Source organism: Equus przewalskii, chromosome 9 (genome assembly GCF_037783145.1).
Source record: "Equus przewalskii isolate Varuska chromosome 9, EquPr2, whole genome shotgun sequence".
NCBI lineage: Eukaryota > Metazoa > Chordata > Mammalia > Perissodactyla > Equidae > Equus > Equus przewalskii.
Genome location: NC_091839.1, coordinates 37,397,256 through 37,423,139, shown reverse-complemented (window position 1 = coordinate 37,423,139; position 25,884 = coordinate 37,397,256). Strand labels below are relative to the sequence as shown.

Genomic DNA, 25,884 nt, shown 5'->3' with positions numbered 1-25,884 from the left:
TTACTTTTAAGCATTAATTACTTAATCATGGGTATCAAGAGAAGAAGAGACGTCACCCTATTTCTCTTTTTTTTCCACTCTTCTATGTCTCCTTTATTCTTTAATTTTCAAAATTCCACTGTTAGTAATAAAGTTACAAAGTGAGTAAGAAAATACTCATAAAAATCTTAGATCATTGTTGTCTAAGTTTCTTTGAATTCTTTTTTCCGGGATTTATTTATCCGTTGGTGGCAGGAGGAGGAAATTAATGGAAAGGAAGAAGGAATAATGACATCAGGTTTTCTATTTTGGATGACTGGGTGCATAGTGATGCCATTAGTTAAAATAAAAATCTGGTAGATAGAACAAGTTTTGTTGTTATAATAATATAATAATAAAAGTGAATACAGTTGGGGATATGTTAGATGTGATTTACTTATAGAACAATCTAAATGTCTGTTAGAGAGTTTAATATTCAGAAAATAGATAAGGACAAAAGACATAGATTTGGGAGTCATGAGCATATGGGTAATACCTGGAGCTAAGGGTCTTGATGAAATTAGGCCAAAAAAATAAATAAGTGAGAGGGTTTAAAAAAGAGGGCTAAAGATGGAGCCCTGAGGTGAACCATTTACCATGAGAGATGGGGAAGTAGCCGTTAGAATGGTGGGAAAAACAAGGAGAAGAAGGGATGCGGAAGAAATGGTTCCCAGCAAGAGGCCAGTGTTAAGTGTCTCACAGTGTTGAAGAAAAGTGAAGACAGCTGGAGTTGGCCATTAGGAAATTGCTTTTGATTATAGCAGCTTTAGCAGGATGTGGGGACACATACTGGATTGCAAAGTTAGAGGAGTGACTTTCAGTTGAAGAAACGCAGGCTGCAAGATGCTTGGTGGCTCAGGTGAGCAGAGAGAGGGAGAGAGAGAGAGTGGTAGTGGTGAGGGAGAGACAGTCCTTGAAGTGGTTGTGTCAGTTTGGGAAATTTAGGAATAGTCTTATCCAATGCAGAGAGCTTAATCAGGGGTAGCGGGGAAAGAAGGCAATAACTAGTGGAGACAGATTTTACAGTTACCACATCAGGACACATCTCAGCTTGCTGAAAAGAGTTATTGAGGCCTCCTCTGATTTCATGCTGGTAGGCTATAGCTATGTGTTACCTATGTTTGTATTTAACCCTATCTTTGTAATGTCCCTATTGTCCTACAGCCTTGTCCACCATTCCTAACAGACTAAGGGGTGGTATTAGTGTTTTATATTTCTCATGTGTTTGTATAATTATACTGGAGAGTACATTTATGTCAGCAGGTGTTTCTTATGGACAAAGCAATAGTGACATTGAAGCTCTACATCAGGCTTATCATCATATAGCTCATTCTTTGGGAGATGCAGATGAACAAAGAACTGAGAGAAATGCAGTAGAAAATAGCAAGAGCTCAGTGAAAGATCGTCCTCAAGAAAATGAAGGGTCCTCTAGAAACATCTCTACTACGGAATCTGGTAACAGCTTATTTACTTGAGACTCTCTCTGAACAGTGTTCATTTTAGTGTAATTTAAATACAATTTGCTGTAATGCTTGTTTCTCAATCTCTGAATTTTTTTAAAGAGTTTGTTCAAATGAAATCTGGGAATCATTGGTTTAACTATAAAGTTAGAGCTAAACATGGGATAAAATTTCACTTCCTCCTCCAGTATGCTTTGACCAAATTAAGACATCACTTAAGGGGCCAGCCGAGTGGTGCAGTGGTTAAGTTTGCAAATGCCGCTTCTCGGCGGCCCGGGGTCTGCCAGTTCGGATCCTGGGTGCGGACATGGCACTGCTTGGCAAAAAGCCATGCTGTGGTAGGCATCCCACGTATAAAGTAGAGGAAGATGGGCACGGATGTTAGCTCAGGGCCAGTCTTCCTCAGCAAAAAGAGGAGGATTGGCAGTAGTTAACTCAGGGCTAATCTTCCTCAAAAAAAAACCCAAAAATAACAAAAAAAAGGCATCACTTAAGTGTTTTCATATTTTTTACTCTTTTCCATGTACACCTATTGAAGTTACTTTTTAAATAGAGAACAGCATTTTGGGATCAACTAAATACATAATTAGCAAATGTGTGTGTCTGTGTGTGTGTCTGTGAATACACACATACACATATGTGAGATGTATCTATACAGCTAATATATAGATATATATTTCAAATATAAATATCACAGGAGGTTTTCTTGGTAAGCAAGTGTTTAGTGGGAATCCGGGTTTATTGTATATGCCATTTTGTTACCTATGTCAATCAGAGAAAACCTAATTTTGATTGTGTTAGACTTTAAGTTAAACAATTTACCTAAGGTTTTTGGTTACTATTTTAACTTTTTTCCCCTCTTAGATCTGCCCACCGTGGAAGAACTGATGAGACCTATCAGAATCGATTCCTTTCGGGTCAGTGGTTTTGATTTACAGCCTGTCAGGTATGAGGTTTTGGAATGGGTTGTGCGGGTTGTTTGTTTATTCTTTTTGTCACTGGAAACTTGTAGACTCGTGTGTTCTACGTAATCCTTCCTGGTGAAGGATTAGTGGGTAGCTTGTATGAGTCTGCCTGTGAGTCACTGCTCTCCTCTTTTGATATTAGCACTTACTCAATTAGTTCATCAAAATACTTTTAATGCTAAAAAAAAATGGGTGTTATTAAAAAGGTTGCTGTCATTAGGTAGTCTTAAAGCTTTTCAATGGAAAATACAATCCCCTCAGCTTTAAATAGCTTGGGGACAGTTGATTCCAATGGTGAGAGAAAATGTGAATTTTATTCTGTGTATATGAGTCATGGATTTGCTTATTTCTAAACCAGTTAGTTTTGCACTTAGTCACAGACTGGCCATCATCTCTCAGAGTGAGTTCTTTGGTCACAAGAGAAATGGGCTTTGTGAAAATAATCCAGCTCCAGTACATTTTAGTGGAAGCTTGTGGGGCCTCACTGTCATTCTCCAACACACGGAGTAGCACATCACAATAACCTTGTCATAAGACAACTTTGCATTTCTGTAGCATTTAGAGTCACATCCATTATCTCTTGTGATCCTCGTAACAAGTAGGACAGGCATCTTTATCCACATCGTTCAAGTGATGAATCTGAGGTGAACTCAATTTAGTGGGGGAGCTCTTACAAGAATCAGCTGATGATGATGATGAAGATAATGATAACAGCTAACATTTTATCACATGCTTACTGTAGGCCAGGTACTGTACAAAGTTCTTTTACATACACTATTTCATTCAATCTTATAGCAACTCCATGATGCATACTCCATTATTATCCCCATTTCATAGGTAAGAAAACTGAGCCTTAAAGAGGTTAAATAAATTGCCCAAGGTCGTATAGCTATAACCAGGGCACACAGGAAGTCCATGTGCTTATTAACCACTTACATGGTTAGATCTTTGATGTCCATGAAATATTTCTGTGAAAAGCCTATCATCCATTCGTGCATTCATTCATCCATTTATGTTTACAGCAGACATATTTTGAGCCCCTTCTTGTACCACATCCTCATTGTGTAAATCCACTTCCAGTGATTCCTTGGCCTTCTTTCTGCATTTGTACTAGTTCAACAAAAATGATTCAGTGACGCTGACACTAAAACCCATCTACTTGAATGCTAAGTCTAGTATTCATCCACTGGTCTGTAGTGCTAGTTATTATTTTTAAAGAGCAGATTGTGTTCACTTGTCGTTACTGTTTGGGGCTATCTTAGTGTTACTGAAGAGGTCTTCTACTACATCTTGTGTCTTTGTTGGCATAGGTGGAACCATTTTAGTCATGAATTCTAAAATATAGATTTTTGCATTTGTGTTTAAAAGCTGAAAATAAGTATACTTGCATTAAAGGCATAACAGTAATTATAGAAATATCAGTAGTCTAAACTAATACATATATCCAAAAACTCTTTAGTAAAGTGTTGGGTAAATGATCCTAGTTGGTGTAACAGATGATTCTTGAAATTTTCGTAGCTTAACGTCATCACAAATTTATTTCTTGCTCACATGATAATCCATGTGTGGCAGTGGGGGTGGGAGGGTCTCTGCTAACCAGTTGATAAGGAAAAAAAAGATGGTTTAACATACTTTCTCTTAACTGCCTCAACGCAGAAGTATTACATCGCTTCAGCTCACATTCTGTGGTAAGAACCAGCACGTGTAGCTAACGAGATCCAAGAGGGCTGGGAAGTGTGGTTGTCTGTGGGCCCAGGAAGAAAAATAAATGAGTTGGGTAGCATCTAGCCACTCTCTACCAGAATCTACCCTTCTAATAGCCGAATATCCATTTCATTCTTCTTCATACAAAGACCCACTCACCCCCTCCCCAAAGCAAACAGCGCAAAGTCCCATTCAGGCCTGTATCCATCTGAAAGGCCGGGATTTCCAGATGAAGCGTGGTCCTCTCCATCAGCTTTGAATGTGGCTCCTCATTGTCTACTAATCAATGAATTAAAAAGACAAGTTATATGGTTCCTCACCGCCAGCAAGTATGTAATGGTGGAACTGCAACAAATACTCCCATTCAGAAAGGAGAAGTATAAGGAAAATACCACAGTCAGTGATGCAAGTTTGAAATCCACTGCAAAGACCTTTTAAAGACTCCCCACCTTGCACCGAGGGATTTTCCTTAATTAGGCCATTATTCTGCTCTTAGGAAGGAACTGCCTTATAGATATATCGTTCCACATAGCTCCTGGTGCTACTTCTTAGAGGACTTGTCTTATATTTTATCGCCCTTGGCCAGAGCTGAAGTGGGTTTTTGGCGGGGGGTATGCCCATCTTGGAGGATGTACTCCTTTCTCAGTCCACTTTCTGCCTTTAGGTGGTTTTAACACTCCCACTCACTGGCTTTTTTAAAAAAATATGTTGTAGTTTCTTTGGCATTATAGTTCCTTTAAAAAGTTTAGTAGGCTTCTGATCTATCTGGTTCGAGTCAGTCCCATGTGACAGTAACTACACTTAAAGTTCTTTGCTGAACACAGGCTTTAAATCTGCTTTATGCCTTTGCTTCCTTATTCCTCTGGGTTTTTTCTCTCAATTTAATTGCAGTTGTCTGGATAATCTAGAGAACAATAACCTTAAGTGTGACGATGACACTTTTAATATGATCTTTGCCAAGGGACTGACTCATTCTTTTCAACTGAAAACTCGCATGAAATCTTGCTTTTTCATAGCATTTTTTAATGCCAGATCTTAGTATTTGAGTCTACACACAGAGAGAGGACCCAAGAGGCCCTGACTTTCTAATTTCTCTCTCTTCCCTTTGATTTCTTCTTACAAACTGGCCCCTTCTATCTTGAGCTCATCTCTTTGTTATAATATCTTGTCAAAAGTAGCCAGTAGTAGCCAGCACTTAAAGACTCCCTGTCTCTCTGGCCATTTCTCTTAGTGCCCCAGACTCAGTAGGCATGTGGTCTGTCGATAAACTCTTGTGGGTGACAGTTTAGCAAATGTTTTGCCACCATAAAACATGGGTTGCCACCTCTCCAGTGTCTAGTTTCAGTTTCCTTGCCACCCGAAACCCAACCACTGAGCCAATGACACATATGTTAGGTTCTTGTCACCATAGCATTCACATTCTACAGAACTACTAATTCACCCCATCTAAATGCAAGGTGACAAGGAAAGGTAGTTTAGTTGGTACACAGCAGGAGCAGGAAACGGTTTCAGTGAGCATCTAACCAGGTTCTGCTACCATGAAGAAGGAAGGAACTATTATATATTCTGATGATTCCATCTACTTTAGAAGTTTCTAACAGTTACTGAGAAACCAGTCTACCTTATATGAAAATGGTAGCCTCTAAAACTTTCCTTTTATTTTATAAATTACAAAATTAAATGACCTAATTGACCATGATTAAGTAGTTGGAAATAATGATATCCGTATTTCTGAAGCTCCCATAATATGCTGATGTTTAACCACATTTAGAACATTTCCTTAAGGAATATTTCCCATATTTTTGAAATCTAATGCTTTGAAATGTTAGATTGCATTTAAGTGTTTAAAACCACAGAAATTATTTTATTTCAAAATTTTAATGATTTTTCTGTTTTACTTTAAAATTTTTCTTATACTGTGATGAAACTTTTGCTTTTTAATACTTATGTTCTATATCTCATTGTCATAAATTGTGATTACTTCTTTAGTTCTTTCTAGAAATGTATAAAATGTTTTTTTCTGCCTTAAATGCATGTTGACTTCATAAGATGTTATGGATAAGAGATATATTACAAAGGTTTATTTAGAAATTCGTATTTTATTTTTTCTTAGACAAATGTAATCTCAGTCTTGTTTGGCTTTCCTTTGAAGTAAGCCTCAGGGTGAGCCATGTAATCTCTTATATTAAATAAATAAATAAAAGATAAATAAATATATATATATAGTGTGTGTGTGTATATTTATGTTAAAATTTATATTTGAGGTGTCAGATAAGGTTTATTCTCTGTGTCCTGTTTTGTTTTATAGCTATAAGAAACTGGCTGATAGTAAAGACACTGAATTTGTAAGCCCTTTAACCCTTAAGATGAATCCAAATGTTATGTCTCAAGAGCCACGAAATGTAAACCAGTTTTTTGATAAAAATGAAGAGAATGTGGTTTTACAAAAGACAGCAAATGAAGGTATAGAAAATAGCTGTCCAAGAGTAAATGCTACAGAAGAACAAGTAGATAAAATGTACCTTGATATTTTAAGGAAAAAACTGTCTGTTGGTCCTTCATTATTACCGCAGGATGACAAAATAAAGAAAGTAAGTGTTTATGATCTACGTTAATTTGACTTATTGATAAATGAAGTTATATAAAGTTATATAAGTACTGTTGATAAGCATGTACTTCTTAAGCTAGTGGGAATTTTTACATGCTAACCTCCACATAAATCCTGGGTATTTGTGACAAATATTTATTACAACACCCTGCAGTCCCCAAATTCAAAAATACCATTCTAGCATTAGCTTTCTTTTAGAAGGCATTCTTTACATTTTTCATTTTTTTAGTAAACATAGTCCAGAATTTGAGTAGTATAAGAAAATAAAGTTTATTCATCATTCTAGTGCTTTTTATTGTCTTTCTTGCAAAAATACGTAAGTTGACATTTTATATAAATGCTATTAGCAATTGTTGAGAAACTTATATTTTGCTGTTCCTTTTTCCTCTTTTCTTGATCTATTTTGATTCATAGTTTTTGTGATCCCAATCTTCAATTTTTATTTTGCAATTTGGAATTATGTGCTTGCCATAAACCAGCTCCAATTATTTATGGAATAAGACAAGGTATCAATAAATTTTTATCTTGAGAAATCTGAAGGAGAAAAAAAGATTTTGTGTCCTTTCGAGTATGTTCTTCCCTTCTCCTCTCCATGTTCACTCTAGTAATTATGCATCTTGCTTTCTGGCAAGCGTTTTTTGTTTTATTTTGCTTTGTTTTATTCCCAACTTTGAAGATGTGCTTCAAAATACTAAAATGTAGATGAATTAGACTTGGAAAACTTTAGTGTAGTGGTTTGCCGTCTACAAACTATGTTATTTAGTCATCACTCTGGTTTTGCCATCTGTTAAATCTTCATTTACAGCCATAGCTGAAGTTCACTTAAGTTCTAAAGAGTGTGTACTTGTTCTGCACAGACTTTTAAATCTCAGCTCAGTTCTGAAGAAGAAGGAGCTGTGCTTGGTAAACAGCTGCCATACAAGAAGGCCAGAAGTGCACCTCCTTTACTTAAAAGAAAACCCCAGAGTGGACTGTACGCTTCAGTCAGGAGCTCAGGCTACGGCAAATCCAGCTCACCGTTCAAGACACTTTCTACTCTGGAAAAGAAAACTTCAAAGGATGTTATGAAAAGCAAAAACTTGAGATCCATTCCCGCCTCAAGTCAAGTGAGGAAAAAAGGTAATCATATACTCTTCATAATGGAATTCTGGGCATATAGTGTCTTATTTTGCTTTTCTTGTTCTCTCCTTTCCCTGATTCCTTCTCTCCTTCTTTGAGCTTTCCTTATTCATAGAAAGAAATTAATCTTAAGGTACTACATTCCATTTCTGAAAGATTCACCTTGCAGGAGGTTTTCCATCATTAGTTCTAGGCTTTCATGAGATTCGTAAAGTATAGGAAGTGAATATATGATAGGAGAGTCAAACCACTCCTCCTGTCGTTGGCTTTGTAATATCCGAAATGTTGACCAGAGAAGAGCTAGAAATTCAGAATGCAAGTGGAAGCCTACAAGTGAAGGTTGATGTAGAGATTATCTGGGTCCTCTTATTTTCATTGTAGCCTTGGAGAGGCAGGATGTTTTATGTATGACCTAATGTATATTGTTATATATCACACTGCCTCTGTTGGTGATTTCCTAATGTAGTCGTTTATATTAACAGTAGGAAAGTCATTTGTATCAACGTTAGAAGCCCATGAAGCTATTAGAAGAAATAGAAATGTTCAGGTCAGATCAACATTTCTGCTGCCTTGAGACTCCAGTGGGGAAGGGAGAGTAATGGAGCCAGAAGCATTTGTCCTCCCCTTTGTGATTACATTGAATGGGTGACCAATTTCACCATTTTTGGATGGTGATAGTTGTCAGAGGAGAACTACCTTCGTTGGAAAATTTGTTTCTAGTTTAAAGTGTCTTCCCTTGCCTTTCCCTACAACTTTCCAAGACCACTTTGACTCTGTTTGAAGTTCTTGAGGCATTACAGGCTCTCTCCTCCTGTCTCTGTGGGTGTGTTTGCTGCAGCAGCCTGTGCACATAGGCTGGAAAGGCTGGGGCTGATGTCTGGCAGAGTGGAGGAGGACAGCAGTAGGCTGCTTATTCTGGCGAGGCAGGAGTGGGAGTCTCCGGGGTTAATACAAGCATCCTTTCCTCCTATTCTTCACCTGGGAACTTCTAATCCCTTCCCCTAAGAAGTCTTTTGTGTTCTCTTATTTTCTCATTTTTCTGTGGAACATCTGCTTGTGATGTTATCTGCTCATTGTTATTAATAATTAATTGCTTATTGGATCTAGTGCTTAATATTAAGAAAAAAACACTTGGAATGTTTCTCAACTTTGTAATTATCAAGAGGAGTGAAAATTTTTCATTGATGTTGTAAGAGTATTCATTCTGTGCTTTTGGGAGCAGGAAAGTGAAATTTTGGTTTTTGGTGTTGTAGGGTTTTTTGCTGAGGAGGATTGCCCTCAGCTAACGTCTGTTGCCGATCCTCCTCTTTTTTTTTTTCCTTTCTTCTTCTCCCCAAAGCGCCCCAGCATAGTTGTATATTCTAGTTGTAGGTCCTTCTGGTTGTGCTATGTGGGACGCCACCTCCTCATGGCATGATGAGTGGTACCATGTCCATGCCCAGGATCTGAACTGGCAAGACCCTGGGCCACCAAAGCAGAGCATGTGAACTTAACCACTTGGCCACAGGGCCGGCCCCAATCCTCCTCTTTTTTTGCTTGAGGAAGGTTAGCCCTGACCTAACATCTGTGCCAGTGTTCCTCTATTTTTTGGTATGTGGGACACCTCCACAGTATGGCTGGTGAGTGGGGTAGGTCTGCACCCAGGGCCCGAACCTGTGAACCCAGGCCACTGGAGTGGAACGCATGGAACTTTAACCACTAAGCCACCGGGCCAGGCCCTGAAATTTTGTTTTTAATATTACTTATTATGTTTATTTTAGATAAATTAATCCCCAACATTTTTGAAGTTTACTTTATCTGAATTCATTCATTTAACAAATATTTTTCGAGCACCTACCTTGGTCCAGGCACTAGAGGCCCTTGGGATACATCAGTAAACAGAGTGGGCAAAGATACCTCCCCTCCCCCATCTTTGTGGAACTTTCATCGATGAGGAGAGACAGACATTGAACAACAAGCATAATAAGTAAATGATGTTATATGCTAACGAAAAATAAAAAGTAGAGCAAGGGTGTCAGTGGTGGAGTGCGGCAGGTCACAGTTTTAAATAAGACGGACAGAGTAGGCCTCACTGAGAAGGAGCCGCTTGAACAAAGACTTGTGGGAGGTAAGGGAATTGGCTCTGTGGATGTCTAGGGGAAGCATATCCTGGAAAGATGAAACAGCCAGTGCAAAAGTCCTAAAGTTGGGAAGAACACCTGGCATGTTCAGGGAACAGTATAGAAGCCTGTAGGGCTAGAGCAGAGTAAGCAAAGTGGGTGGCAGGAGATGAGATCAGCGAGTCAAAAGGGCAGGCACATAGAGGTTTTTCTAGGGCATTTTAAAGACTTCTTAGGCTTTTACTCTGAGTGAAAAAGGCGAGCTGCTGGAAAGTTTTGAGATGGGAGTGACCTTACCTGGCTTATCCTTTAGACAATTTCTCTGGCTGCTATGTCATAGATCACAGACATATAAGTATATACACATACCATAGGGGGCGTCAGAAGAAGCACAGAGACCAGATGGAAGGTGATTTTAGGGGTCCAGGCTAAAAGGGCTGGAACCAGGATGGTGGCGGTGGAGGTAATAAGAAGTGGTTGGATAAGGATGTATTTAGAGATAGAACCAAAAATCCAAAAGATTGGTTTTGGATTTGAAAGAGGAGTTGTGGATGGTGCCAGAGTTTTTGGCTGAAACATCTGGAACAGCGGAGTTACTCTCCAGCTGGAATGGGGAACGCTGTGATGGAGTAGATTTGCGTCAGGAGTTCAGTTGTTGAGGTGATAATTTTAAGATATCTGTTCTACATGCAAGTGGAGATGGCAAGGAGGCAGATCTAAAAGTGTGGCATTCGAGAAGGAGACATGGGTTGTAGAGAGCATTTGAGAGATCTTTTAAGCCATGAAACTGACAAGGATTATCAAGAGTGAGCATAGCTAGAGGAAGAAAGCAAACCAAGGCTCACCCCTGGGCATGCTAACCTTAGGAAGTCAGGGAGAAGAAGAGTAATCTGCAAAGAGGGTGGAGTGAGGTTGGAGGAACCTGAGTAGTGGGGGCCTAAAAGTCAGGTGAAGAAAGGGTATAAAGGGGAATCCATCTGCTCTGTCAGTTGCTGCCGAGGGAGGAAGAAAGCTGAGGACTGACCACTGACCTTTGGGCTTAGCAAGGAGAAGGTCATCAGTAAATTGGATGTGCAGTTTCCATGGATACATGGCTGTAAAAGGCAAATTGAGTGGGAACAGGAAGAGTGGAATTGGATGCTTCAAGTTATAGACCATCCTGGGAAAAAGGGTGTAAAAGGCAGGGAGAAAATGGAGCAGTAGCTGGCATGGAAGTGGAGTCAAGAGAAGCCTTTTGTTTCACTTTGGTTTGTTTTTAATGGGAGAAATAATAGTATGAATAATAGTATGTTATGCTTTTTGGAACAATTTAGTAGACAGGAAAAAATTCACATTGGAAACAGGGCGAAGAATTGCTAGAGCAATGTCCTTGAGTAGAGGAGCTGTGATGGGGGCTAGTGTACATGGAAGGGTGGCTTTAGATAGGAACATGGACAGTTCATCTGTGGAAGCAGATAGGAACAGGGAGGATGTGGGTACAGATACTGGTATGTGGGTAGAGGTGGTGAGAGAATGGATAATTTCTTCTGACAGCTTCCGTTTTTTCTGAGAAATAAAACAGTGTCATTAGATGGCAGGGAGGATGGGGCGGGTGTTGGAGGAGAGAAGAGAAGATGTGAAATAGCCATCCAGGAGGGTTAGACTGCCAGCAGAAGGAAGAGTCTACTTGAACTCAGTAATCGTGAATTTAAATTGAGACAAGGCAGTGTGTGTGTGTGTGTGTGTTTGTGTCTCTGTGTGTATTTGTGTGTGCATGGCCATGTTGTGGTGCATGATTGTAGGCATTGGGTGGTTGTATTGGATTCACTAAGGGGAGTATTTTTTGCCAAATGAGTACAGTAAACTGAGAGAGGAGCAAGAAGGGAGCTAATGATGCATGTGGAATTTACGTTGAGTAATTTAAGTTTCTTGAAGGAAGAAAGGAAATCAAGGGGTGTGGTACAGTAGGAAACAGGTAGGATCCACAGAGTCCCATTGGGGTCAAAAGATTGTTGGAATCCAGGTCGCAGAGGGTGTGAGGTGGGAGACAGGATTGATAGACAGTAAATCCCTAAGACTGTGTGCTCCTAGTAATAGAAGAAGACCTGGAGGTGCCAGTGGAGTGAGGAGCTGAGGCGGAGAGGAGTATTAGGAGCCAAAAGCCAGGGGCTTGAAAGGACCACCTCTGATTGTATTGAAATTACTAAGAAGGAAGACGGAATGTCACAGTGGGTAGAATAGAAATGAGGGTGATGTAGAGGTTGATAGATGAAGGCAACAATATTTTTATAAGTATTTTTCCCTATTTCAAAATTTTGTAGTATTTGTGACTACCAAAATAAAAATAAAACACATCACAAAAATTTATATTAAAGTATGATAAACTATGACTTTCTATATTTATACTGAGCTACTTTTTCTCATTAGGCTATCTATTAAGTATGATTTTTTATCTCAGTCTTTTTATTGAAAAATTGCCCAGAGAAATTTTAGTTTTATTCAGAAGAACCGTAATTCCTTTACCAAGGTTGTTGCTTGTCACAGGTTGGGTTCTCTGAGAAGCAGACTGAGATGGAGGTTAGTGCACGGAAAGTCTAAAGAATGCACTTGGGACCAACCTTGGTTAAGATGGAACAGAAGCCCAGCAGCTGGGGCTTACCCACATAAAAGGCTTCTCTTTTTCATGTAGCAAAGAGATCAGGGATCAGCACTTTAGAGCTGGTGCAGCTGTGCAAGGAACCAGATCCCTTCTTTCCTACTGCACAATTCTAAGCCTGTGACTTGTCTTCATCATCGTAAGATGGCTGCTTGAGCTCCAGCCTCTGTCATGAGGAAAGGTGAAAGGTTAAAGGGCCATGCTGGTTAAATCCTCAGCATCTTAATCAGGAAAGTATACTTTCCTGGAAGCCCCAAGTAGGAGAATTTTGCTTTCATCTTATTGGCCAGAACTGATCTTGCAGCCCCCCCAATTTGCATGGAATCCAGGAGCTGAGTATTTTTAACTGAGCACATTGCTGCCTGGGGCAGAATTTCTAGTTTTGTTTTTTTGTTGTTTTTTTTTTTTTTGAGGAAGATTAGCCCTGAGCTAACATGTGCCGCCAATCCTCCTCTTTTTGCTGAGGAAGGCTGGCCCTGAGCTGACGTCCATGCCCATCTTCCTCTATTTTATATGTGGGACGCTTACCACAGCGTGGCTTTTGCCAAGCAGTGCTATGCCCGCAACCAGGATCCGAACCGGCGGCGAATCCCGGGCCTCCGAAGCGGAATGTGGGAACTTAACTGCTGTGCCACCTGGCCGGCCCCTAGGAGGAAGAGATTGACAGTCAGCAGTACCTGCCACGTAGTGGTTTTCCTTTTCTTTGACTATATTTTCTGTTTTTATTTTTAGACTAATAATTTTATTGTCATGAAAGGGATAGTTACTCATTATTTAAATTCAGAAATACAGAAAAGTAAAAAGAAGAAAGCAGTAATTTAGACAGAAACAATTGACGTCGTGCTGGGTAAGCATCGTTCCAGGCCTGTCACTCTGTGGGTACTTAAGCAGAGAGAAGGAAGTGTGGATGAGTAGATGGAAGGGAGAAGAACATGCCTCTTTCCCATTTTTGTTTCTTTTTACTTGTTCAGGATACATTTATTCTATTTTCTCTGCAACTGCAGTCCCCTTAGCATTTGAGGAGTGAATGCTCTACACCAGTCCCTAAGCCACAGCTGCTTCATTTGGAAATTGTTTTGATTGGTTTCTTATTTGACTGAATTTTCTTTCAAGAAGGGCTCATGGATTCCAAATTCTGCACTCTTTTCATGTTTGAATTTTATATCCAGGCAAATTTTGTACCATGTGTAAAGGGAAAAGATACTGTCCATGTACCTTTATTGAAAATAATCACTTAGAGAAATCAAAAATAAGAACTTGGGAAGGGAGAATTCTGCCATAAAGCCCTGGCTGCCCGCAGCTGGAACAGGAGCCGCCTGCCGCTCTTGGCTGACATGTCCTAGGGAGAATCGGTGTCAGCCGAGCATACCCCATTCGTCAGCCGTGTAGTGGCCCTCCAGTGATTGGAAAGGATTGATGTCTGCTCTTCCAGCGACTCAAATGATTTCTTTATGAATGTTGTAAGAAATTTCTCCAGAAAACCTTCTACATCAAACAGTCCAATTAAACATGGTAACTACTCTATAAGGAAAACCTCATGCCTGGAAAAAAGATTGAAAGGAAGCCTTTGGGTGAGGTACTGTTGGTAACTTGTTTCTTCTTTTGACTTTTCTGTATTTTCCAAATCTTTAATAACCATGTATTTCACTTTCAGTGAGAAAGTAGATTTTACATTTAAAAAGTTAGCATCTTGAAGAAATTACGTTGAAAATAGAAATTTCAAATTCTCCCTGTACCTCTAAGGCAATCAGATAAACATTTACTCAGTGTTCAGCTCAGAACCTGTAAGCATTTGAATATGGGCCTCATGATGTCTTCTAGGTATTTCCCTTAAATGTTTTTTTATTATTTACTGAATAATTTATTGGCCTTAGAATTATTTCTACTGGTTGTGGATTTACAAGCTACCTTAAAAACTGAAAATTTGACCAGAATATACAGTTATCACATTTTTTTCTAATTTCATATATATTATCAGGATATTATAGCAGTTAATTTTATACTTTTTAAATCAAACTCAGACTAGCTGTTATAAAATTTCCCTGCAATTTGTATGGTTCCACTGAATACTATAATATCTTGATATACACTACTTATAAAAAGTGTGCTTTGAAAGCACGCTTAATCTGAATTAAAATGCTTCATAAAGTTATCAGCTGCTCTTTGGTTCATCATTTAGATATTCTTACTTGTTATTGCTGTGACCATTTAAAAGAATAATTTATTTAAAAGTAGTCAAGCCCATGGGCCTGCCCGGCGGCTTAGTGGTTGAGTTTGTGCACTCTGCTTCGGTGGCCTGGAGTTCGCCACTTCAGGTGCTGGGTGCAGACCTACGCAGCGCTTATCGAGGCAGGCATCCCACATGTGAAAGAGAGGAAGATGGGCACAATGTTAACTCAGCCAATCTTCCTGGAAAAAAAAAAAAAGATGGAGTAAAGCCTGAAATTATCCTAATCCACATTCTCCTCCCATTCCCTTAGCTCCGTTCATCATTAGACATGCGTCTTGGGTCAGTCTGTCTTCCGTGTCAAACTGAGGGGAATGTTGATTATAGTTAGCAGCTCTGAGTGCAGAGAAGCTGCTGTGTTACTGTTAGACATCAGCCTTTATCTTAGTGTTCCCATTGTATTCATACTTAATGTTACAGAATTGCTGAATACACATTCAACTTTCTTTGCATTTTTATTCATTGTTTACAATATTTAGAAATCTTATCTGAAACAAAACTCATCAAGTCTTCAGCTTTGGGTAAACCAGATCCCAAAACTGGAAGCTGCCTGGCTACTCCTGAGAAACCTGAAGATCCCACAGAAACTGATTCCTGTGTTCAGTTTCACAATGTAAGTATTGAATTTCAAAACAATATTCATAATGTTTTTATGTTCTAAAAGCATATTAAAACTAAATTGTACATAATGAAATATAGTATATGAAATTTATCTTGCTTCAAGAGTGATAGCTTAATCACTCTTATTGAACACTTATTTTCGATTATAGTAGAACATTATTAACCATGTCATTTTTATTCTTTCTGGGTTTTTTTAACCACCTGTGTTCAAATCATTTATGTAAATCTGCTGTAATGAAGTAATGCTTTTCCTTAAAAGGGTTCTTCAGGATGTCATGGTGGGAACAAGGAGATAGAATTAATTATGTTTAAAAGAGTTCAGGAAGCAGAGGAAAAGTGGAGGGGTGCACAAGCCCTAATTGAGCAAATTAAAGTCACGTTCTCTGAAAAAGAGAGAGAGTTGGAAGATAAGATGGAAGAACTAAAGAGACAACAAGAAAAGGAACTCTTCAAACTGAGTCAAGACAATTACATTCTTCAAGCCAAGGTACTAGACACACTGTCCTATTTTTCCTTTTGTTGATTGAAAAAGAACTTGTACTCCCTGCTAAATGCATTGTTATCCTTCTTTCCTGGAGCTGTTTGGCTTGATGTATTTGCTCTATAACACCTGAATGTAGTTCCCGGAGTGCCTCCTTAACGAAGACCCTAAGTCAAACTCCCTGGGGGAAAATGTCAGAATTTAAATTGGCTCATTTTGAGAGCTTTCTACTGTTAGCAGTCCCCTTTTTAAAACGAATCCCTTAGTTCACAGTGACCTTCAAAGAAGACAGAGTTTCAGAAGGAACTGCTATAGAAGGCCTGGATTCGGAGAGTGATACTGTGTAGCATTTCTGAGTCACTTCCATCACCAGAACCATCAGCGTAGAGCATCAGGAATGATTGAGCCGTAGCAGTGTTATGTTCATTCTAGCGTGGTTACAAGATGGTTTTAGGTCTGTCCATTTTGAGTTTTCTATTGTTCTTCCTCCTTTCATCATTTCCTTCCCCAAATAAAACAATCTCTGCATCTTCTCAAAGTTAAATAGCTTTGAAGAAACAAACAAAAAACAAAGGTGGTTACATTTTGGAGAAACAACTGATCCTGTCACTGAAGAAAAATTGAAGCAAATCCAAAAGGAAATACAAGAACAAGAGACACTTCTTCAAGGATATCAACAGGTAGGGTGATTCTTCAGCGCAGCCGAAGTTTGTTCTTGAGATCCTTTGATTGTAAAAGTAAGGCATGTTAAAATATTTCTGTGCTCATTTAACTGGTAATGGGAATTCTGGCAAATGTGAAGAAGTAATAATATGACTAGTCTGCACATTTCTCATGGCAGAATTAAATTGGCTAAGAGCATGGGTTCTGGATTCAAAGAATCTGGTTTTTGTGTTAGCTCCACCACCTGCTTTGTGACCTTGGGCGGATCATGTCTCTAATCCAGTTTCTGCATCTGTGAGATGAGGATGATGATAATAGTGTCTCACAAGATGATTGTGAAAGTAAAATAAGATGGCGCAAACCAAGCTCTCAGCGCCTGGCGCTAGTAACCAGTTAATGAATGTTGCTTCGTATTATTTTTAATAGCCATGTGCCTTAGAAACTGTCTTCTTTTTCTTTAGTTTTCTATAATGCTATTCAGTAGATAATATTGGCTAGTTTGCTGGTATATTCAGAAATATGAATCTGAAATCAATGGCCAGTGCCCTCGGAGTGAAAAAAATTTGAATTAAATGAGAGAAAATCAGTGTGTCCTGCAGAAAGCAGACATTTGCAACGTGTGATAGAATCTTGCTGATGTTGACCTGACAGCCAGCCAGGACAGGATCAGTGACCTCCAGCAGGAGATTTCATCTTAGTGTCCTCCCTCACTCCCTTTTTTTCTCACTTCCCTCCCCTTTCCTCCTCTTCCATTACCTTGTCCTCTTTTTACAACCATCCCCTAAGCATTGAGCCTGCCAGTAACACATATTGTCATCCAGGGACGTCCAGAGAAAGCATTGCCACGTCAGTGATTACGGTGTCCACTACAAATGGAACAGCACTGATTTTGCAGGGCACACTGCCATAGAGTTGTGACACCCTTCCAAACCCTTCACCCACCATTCTCATCTGGCTGTATAGAGTGTGGGTTTTAAGGAGCATTTCACAGACCCATAAGTATGCTAATAACTACCCCCTCCCACAAAAGTAACACAAAATTTATGTATTTATGTACATATTTATGTATTTCTCTGAGTTTCATTAGTTCTGCAGCTGTTTAAGCACAGACCATCTGCCAGGCACTAGGCCAGACACAGTGAGATGGTCCTTGGTTTTCATTAGATCCTCGAAGCTCCTTGGTTTTCATCAGTTTCTCAATTTTAAAGAGGTTAGTAAGCCACAGTACCTAAGCCCAGATTGGTACCTTCTCCCCCTGATCTCACTGTTTGAGTCACATTTAGCTCCAGCCTGACAGTGAAATGGGTCTGGTCTCTGCTCTGCCCTGTCTTACGCTTTCACGAACACCCAGTCTCTAACTCCCTCCTCACAGAAGCTTTCAAAGACAAGCATAGATGTCCATTGTGGCTACGTCCAACTACCTCATCACGGGAAGCCAGGAAAAAAACAGAAAAAAGAGAGTGCAAACAGGCCTGCTGGGTCTTTCTGCCCCTGGTCCATGTACTCAGGATGTGGTTATTCCTGCAGCCACTCGCCAGCTTACTCCTGTGAAATGTGGTGCATTATTGTGACATTAGGTTCTTTGGCTTTGGGAGTTTTTTGCAACTCTTTTTTTGGTGAAGAAGATTATCTCTAAACTAACTTCTGTTGCCAGTCTCCCTGTTTTTTTGCTTGAGGAAGATTGGCCCTGAGCTAACATCTGTGCCAGTCTTCCTCTATTTTATGTGTGGGTTGTTGCCACAGCATGACTTGATGAGTGGTGTAGGTTTGCGCCCGGGATCTGAACCCACTAACCCAGGCTGCCGAGGCAGAGTGCACCAACCTTAGCCACTACACCACCTGGCTAGCCCCACAACTGTTTTTTTCAAGTAAGCATTTTGAGCATTTTGAAAGGAATTGTTTTATAAAGAGTTTGAAAAAGATTTTGCTTACTCAAAAACTGAAGCAATTTAAATTAAAAATGTTTTGGTGCTGGCCCAGTTGCGTAGTGGTTAAGTTTGTGCACTCTGCTTCCACAACCCAGGGTTTGCAGGCCTAGATCCCAGGCGCAAACCTATACACTGCTCATCAAGATGCTGTGGCAGCATCTCACATACAAAATAGAGGCAGACTGGCATAGATGTTAGCTCAGGGACAATCTTCCTCAAGCAAAAAGAGGAAGATTGACAATGGATGTTAGGTCAGGGACAATCTTTCTCACCAAAATTATATATATTTAAAGGATGTATCTGTTGTGAACATACATATTTATGTTATCCAGGTACTAGTGACTTTTAACTAAAATGTAAATTTCTATTTATAAAAATAGGAAAATGAAAGATTGTATAATCAAGTGAAGCATCTCCAAGAACAAAACAAGAAAAATGAGGAGCGAATGTTCAAGGAAAACCAGAATTTATTCAGCGAGTTAGCTTCCTTAAAGTAAGTCTTTTTTAAATTCTTAAAATCAGATACACTTAGACTATTTCTAAGTATTTTATTGGTATATTAGTAATACATTTATTTTTACTTAGAAATGAAAAAATTTTTACACTGATTTATAGTTTTGTAACATATTTTTATTATTCAATGGGTTTTTCCTTTGGTGTTAGATGACTAGTACATACTTTAGTATTTCAACATTAATATTTGAGTTTGACATCAGTTTAGGAGGTTGAATAGATGATATTCCTCTTGATCGATCATTAAGCTTGAGATGCTTAACCATTTCCTAAGGAACCATATGATTAATAATACTAAAAGATATCGTACACTATCACTTAATGTCTTAGGTCAGGTTTGGTAGAGGTAGAGTGTGAGGTGGGAATCTTTGTAGAGGTGATTTCCTGGAGGATGATGCTCAGGAGAAGGGGGAGCAAGAGACACAAGATGGCAGCTGGGGGGAGGTAAGTAAGAAGAGGCCTCAGCTGGAAGTTGGCTTCCTTCTGCGCTCACCAGGATGCCTGGGAGAGCAGATTGCACCACAGGGTTGGTCTCTGGTTGAGGCAGCCTTTTGTTGTACCCCTAAGCCAGCCAGTCACTGGCTGAGGTGTCCCCAGGAAGCGGCTGGGGGCTGTCCTCTGGGGGCAGGGGCTGCTGTTTGGCTAAGGGCGCGTCTCCAGAGGAGAGCTGGTGAGTTGTTAGCAAGCAGCGCTCAGCATGGCAGGCTGATGGAGCACCAGCACCTAGTTAGGAATCATTTTTTAGACTGTTTAAGATCTTTTGGGTGTTCCACATCCAGCTTAAAACATATTAAGTGAAAAAGCTGAACCCACAAACATGGGCAAGTTAGAGTACTATCTTCCTTTAGAAAATGACTACCAGCTGTGCATCCTTTAATATAAACACCTAATGACTCAGGACTGCTATCAGAAGAAGCCTCTTTGGCCGTGAATGTCATGAATTAGTTATGTTTATTCAGATACCTTTTGTATTTCCTTGTTAGATAACGTAGGGTGTAAGAGGCAGGGCTGCTGCTAGCTCATACTGATCTTCATGCAAAATAGAAACAGGCACACCTTATTGCAGACAAAACTAGAAGGTACACAGCTTGGCAAGCAAGGGCACTTTTGTGTAAATTAGGGGAAAAAATGCCTGTTCTCCCGATGAGTGTGACCCCAGGCCAATTGTGATAATCTGCACAGTTCTGATGCATGAAAACATTTACATCCGCTTTCTTTCCAGATGCTTCAATAAAGTATTTTAAAATATCACATCTTATATTGCCTGGCTTTTAAAAGAGAAGATCTACTCCAGGATCTCAAACTGAAGCTCTCAATGAACTTTCACAATGAAATAAGTGATTTGTTTAGTATATTAGGGGCAGATGATCTTATATGGATTCCTAAACTCCTTGTATAATGTCTCTGGAAAAACAGGAAAATTGATTCTAAAGTCCAAATAGTAGACTGTGTTTTCTTTCATTTGTCAGTTTCCATCTGTATGATTGGCGATCTCTGTCTCAGAAAAGAGTCTAGAATGACATGTAAAGGGATGCACAACACCACAGGGAAGTTGCAGCACATCTTTCTGGGACATTGATTTTTTCTATGAGAATTGGGAGAAAATATTTTTATATTACAAATAAGCCAATAATCTTAGGGTTTTAATTCTTTTAGATTAAACATAAGCATTTCCCTTGAAGTATACTTCTTTAAGTATTTTAATATTTTAATCTTTAGATTAAATATACTTTCTCTTTTCAATGACTCACATAGTTCCAACATCCACTAGAGTTTTAATTTTTAAGAATTGAATATTTTGCAATGAAAGGTGTACTTGTAAAAAGAAAAAAAAATCTTTTTATTTTCAAAATAAATCAGAGAACAGATGCACAAAAGTCGTTTCCTGTCTCAAGGAGTTGACGATCCAGAGCCCAGTAGAAACCAGAATTTTACAGATCTGTTAGCGGAACTACGGGCGGCACAGGTAAGTTGCAGAGGGCTTTTAACTTTTAGCAATAATAAAGATTACTAAAAAGATTCCCATATGTAAAAAAATGTCTGTTTTTGTGATTTATGAATAAATAAGATCTATTTATAAATTTCATACCATTTAAAAATTAAGGAACATCTAAGATTAGCATTTAGCATACATGTGACCTTAATCTAGAGAAAATGACATAATACTGGTTTTAGGTGGCATCGTCTTTATAATCCAGCCTTTCATCAGGCATTGATCACATGGAGCCATGTCAGAGGCAGAACCTTATTAGGGCATGTATACCTTTTTTCAAACAAATTCCTCATTGGAAATGTACAGCTAAAAAAGGAAGATAATTTGAAGATGATTGTTCACCCTAAAAAGTTAGTTGACTTTTACCCAAAAGCCAATGGGTAAAATGTCTTAAGTGGAATGTGCACTTCAGGAGGCAAAGACTGTATCTACAGAATATTTATATCTCACATACCTACCAAAGACGTGAAATGCAGTAGCTGCTCCATTTTTCATTATTTTTTCATTATTTTCATTATTTTCATTATTTTTCTTGAATTGTTCTTGAATTATTTTTCTTGAATTGTATTATAAATAATATGGCTTAGAATTTTCTAAAGCAGTATTTATCAATTGGAGAAATTTTGGAATATTGGGCAGGTTAATTCTATTTTAAGCAGAACAATCCCATGTATTACATGATTTTTATCATCCCTGTGCTCAGGAACTGTGTGCTCAAAGCAGCCACCGTCATTGTAACAATCAAAACCACTGCCACATTTCCACACATCCCTGCGGGAGAGCAGTTAATTCTTCCACTCCCTCCCAATAAGAACCAGAGCACTAGGGCCAGCCCAGTGGTGTCGTGGTTGAGTTCCTACGTTCTGCTTCAGCAGCCTGGGGTTCACGGGTTCAGATCCCGGCCACAGACCTACACACCACTCATCAGGCTATGCTGTGGTAGCGTCCCATGTATAAAATAGAGGAAGGTTGGCACAGATGTTAGCTCAGCAGCAATCTTCCTCAGGCAGAAAAGGATTGGCACAGATGTTAGCTCAGCAGCAGTCTTCCTCAAGCAAAAAGTGGGAGATTGGCAATGGATGTTAGTTCAGGGACAATCTTCCTCACCAAAAAAGAAAAGGAACCATAACACTAAACTAAAAAGCCCTTCCAATCTACAATCACGTGTTGCTTAATGACAGGGAAATGTTCTGAGAAATGTGTTGTGTTGTGTGAACATCATACTGTACTTACACAAACCTAGATGATACAGCCTACTCCACACCTTGGCTGTATGGCATTAATCTTATGGGACCACTGTCGTATATGTGGTCCATTGTTGACCAAAATGTCATTATGTAGCGTATGACTGTGTTTGAATGATTATGTAAATTAGAAAAATTCCAATTACATAGCACTTTTTAATAAGAAATTTATTATATAGAGGTGGGTTACGTAGAAATCTAAGCATACCATAGTTTAATAACTGATGTTTAACAGGTTTTTGTAGTATATAAAAATGCAGCTTCAAATATGAACCCGTTAGGGAACTTTCTTCAGATACATATGTAAATGTGTGTACAGAATGTTTAAGTAGATAGGTAGGCAAAAAGATAGAAAGAAAGAATGGATGATTGCATGCCCATCTTATTAGTAGGCTTCAAAACTTAACAAGTTAAAAGAGAAATTAATATTGCTCATATTTTATGAAGGCTTAGAAAAGCGTGAAGGTTTCAAGCATAGCATTAGCTTCATTCAAAGGCTATTATTAGTGGCCTTTTAGAAGTGCTGTTTTGAACATATTTTGCTGACAAATAGGAAACTAAAATTGCCACTAAAAATACTGGAAAATGCTGAATAAAATATAATAAACATCTTATAAATGCATAACCAAGCTCTCAAGAAAGTGAGGGAGCTCTCTAGGGGCCGAAATGAAGAAGGATACAAACCTAGCAGGAAACCTCTGCTCCTAGGCCGCCAGCTCAGGAACCGTGGGGCTTGAGCTTTAAGCCCAGCGGAGATGACAGGACACCAGGCCTTCACAGGGCCGTGTCCTTCAGTAAAACAGTGGACTAGGAAGGAATCCACCCACCTTATAAGGGGCCGAGATATCAAGAGAGCTTTTCTGTCTTGATCTTTAGAAAGGGAGGGGAGAATGTCTGTTCTGCCCAGGGCTCGTGCCTTACTGGTTGTTAATATATATGTCATCCTTCTGCTTCCACTGGTGTTTTAGTGTTTGAATTGATGCTACCTGCAAGGGTTGGTCATGCTCAAACAAAAAAATTCCATAAACTTGGTCCTGAGTCAATGATAACCTCTAGTGTATTCAGAAGAAATAAATGCAAAACAGCTTTTAGAAGGATACACCTAAGGGGCTGGCCCCATGGCCAAGTGTTTAAAGTTTCATGTGCTCCGCTTCTGTGGCCTGGGATCGCGGGTTCGGATCCCAAGCATGGACCTACTCCACTTATCTGCCATGCCATGGAGGCATCCCACGTACGAAAAATAGAGGAGGATTGGCATGGGTGTTAGCTCAGGCCTAATCTTCCATAAGTGAAAAAAGAAGAGGATTAAGAACAGATGTTAGTTCAGGGAGAATCTTCCTCAACCAAAAAAAAAAGAGAGAAGTATACATTCTGAACCCAGCTCACACAGTATTCCTACAGATAAAATTCCACTGATGATATGCACACACTGCAAAATTACAAAACCCAGAGAAACAATCCACCATGAGCAGGTGTGGGACGGTTTAATAAACAGCAAGATTAGAACCCCTATAAAATTATTGAATAGACCATAAAATAAATTGACTTAAAATGATTATATAAAATAAATGAGAAAATATGAGGAGAGAACAAAACAGACTAGGCAAATTCAGAGAAAAATAAACAGAGCTCTGAAATAAAATATATTCCTGGAAATTAAAAACTAAGTAGAAAAGTTAAATAAATGATCAAACAAACACAGCTAAGAAAATAATTAATAAACCAGAAGATAGATATAAGGAACTTATAGTGAAACAGAAAAATAGAGAATGAAAAATATCAGATGTATGAGGTACTAAAGTATATATTTAAGTATTTTTAAAACATAATGGCTGAGAATGTTCTCAAAATGATAAAAAGAGATGAATTCTGAAGTTCAGGAAGCACAGTGGATCCTGCTGAGGATAAATAGGTAAAAATCTACATCTGTGCCCATCATGGTGAAACTACCAAAGGCAAGCCAAACCTTAAAAAAAAATTTTTTTAAACCCCAGTGTTAGTTTAAGATAATAGTAAAAATTCTTTGGGGATTTGTTTATTCGTGCAAATACTGAAAGATGGAATGTAGATATTCCTTTATTTTCATTCATTTATGATATTCTGATTTTAAATAGTTTTAGAGTAAAAACTATTCATACTGGGATAAATCTGTAATATAATAATATCCATAATTGTGTCCAGTCTAATTTGTACCTTAAAAATTAATGTCAGTTAGTGTAGTCTTAAAGTGGAGTTGGTTCTTTATAAGCTATGGATGGACGCATTGTAAAAGTGAGGGTCCTGAGCCCTTTCCTCTTAGCATCCCGGCGGGGGAGGGGAATGAGGCTGATCACAGCTCATTCATTCAGTCAGCCTCTATCCAGCACCTGCTATGTGCCAGGTACTCATCCTGGTGTTGGAAAAACAGTAGGTAAAAAAGACAGGCGTGGACCTTGCATGGTAGGATGCATTCTAGTGGGGAAGACAGAAAATCAGTAAACTAATTAAATAATTACACACAGAGGTAAGTTCTTTAAAGAAAACAAAAATAGAGAATAATGGTAGGTGGGGCAGGGGCAAGGCAGCATTCATTGGAGGCACTCGCTGAGAAAGTGACGTCTGAGGTAAGAGCTGAAGAGAAGCAGCTCAGCATGTAGAGGTCGAGCCTTCCAACCAGGGGAGAGTCAGGAATGGGCTTGTTACTTTCCAGAAGCAGAGGCTTCTGAGGCAGAAGTGGGTGAGTAAGGACAAGAGTGGTGGAGGATCCCGTCAGAGCGGCAGGCAGAGACCCTCTGAGTGTCTACACAGTGGCTCACAAGGAAGGGGAGTCCTTGCCAGCCAAAGCACTGTGCCCACAGATGGATGTGGGACACTCTGGCTTCATGAGGGTGGGAGGTCTCAGTCCCTGGACAGATGCAAGCATAGAGTGGACATCCATTTAAGCAGCAACTGCCTGACTGAACTCAGGATGTTTAAAGTTCCTTTGACTTCTAAAATCCTGGAATTCCGTGAAGTAGATGCTGCTAGAGAGCATTTCTAAATTGATTGAATTAATTAAGCAAAGGGTATGTGCAGGAGGATACCTGAGTGTTCAAAAACTTGAAGAAACTCAGTGCTCTCCTGAAAAGACATCTACAGAGGATTAAACAGGGAATGTTGTAGTTCCATCTGTGACACAGCCGGAGACCAGGATTATACAGTGCTTTCAGAATGGATTTATTTTCTTTGTAAGACTGATTTAGATTGGAAGGTAGTGCGATACAGAATTTGTAAGAATTTTTATTTTGAAACTTAGCTATACCAAGTGTACTGCCATGAGTCGAAGAGTTTCTTCAGCAATTATGAGTTCAGTTCGATGTGCATTTAATGAGTACCTGCCACACGCTTGGTGCCGTAAAGCAAACAGGTAGTAAAAGTCAGTCTTGGTCCCCATAGAGCTTTCAGCCTAATAAAGAGAGGAGTTGTGTACACAAATCAGTGTCATATGAAACAAAGTAATAAATGCCATTCTAGAGGTGCAGTGGAGGTGTGTGGGAACGTAGAGGAGGGATTATCAGGAATAGCCTTATTTGAACTAAGCTTTGAAGGGTAAGTATGGTTTTATCAAGCAGATGAATGGGGGTTATT

The 25,884-nt window shown here is 39.2% G+C and overlaps 1 protein-coding gene across 15 annotated transcripts in view; it reads left to right on the top strand.

The window, feature by feature from the left end:
• The window catches only part of CEP162 (centrosomal protein 162), an 85,297-nt gene that overhangs the window by 29,534 nt on the left and 29,879 nt on the right, over positions 1–25,884 (top strand). For 10 of the 15 annotated variants that reach the window (XR_011522560.1, XR_011522562.1, XR_011522559.1 and 7 more), the window contains 9 exons: positions 1,279–1,473; positions 2,343–2,424; positions 6,456–6,738; positions 7,613–7,874; positions 15,315–15,448; positions 15,716–15,943; positions 16,477–16,617; positions 18,909–19,021; positions 20,902–21,007. Coding sequence is in view for 11 of the 15 variants with exons in the window: in XM_070559152.1 (XP_070415253.1) it covers positions 1,279–1,473; positions 2,343–2,424; positions 6,456–6,738; positions 7,613–7,874; positions 15,315–15,448; positions 15,716–15,943; positions 16,477–16,617; positions 18,909–19,021; positions 20,902–21,007 (1,544 nt within the window). In the remaining 4 variants the exon portion in view is untranslated. The remainder of the gene's footprint in view (positions 1–1,278; positions 1,474–2,342; positions 2,425–6,455; positions 6,739–7,612; positions 7,875–15,314; positions 15,449–15,715; positions 15,944–16,476; positions 16,618–18,908; positions 19,022–20,901; positions 21,008–25,884) is intronic. The other 5 variants (XM_070559153.1, XM_008513910.2, XM_070559156.1 and 2 more) reach the window with 1 other exon arrangement.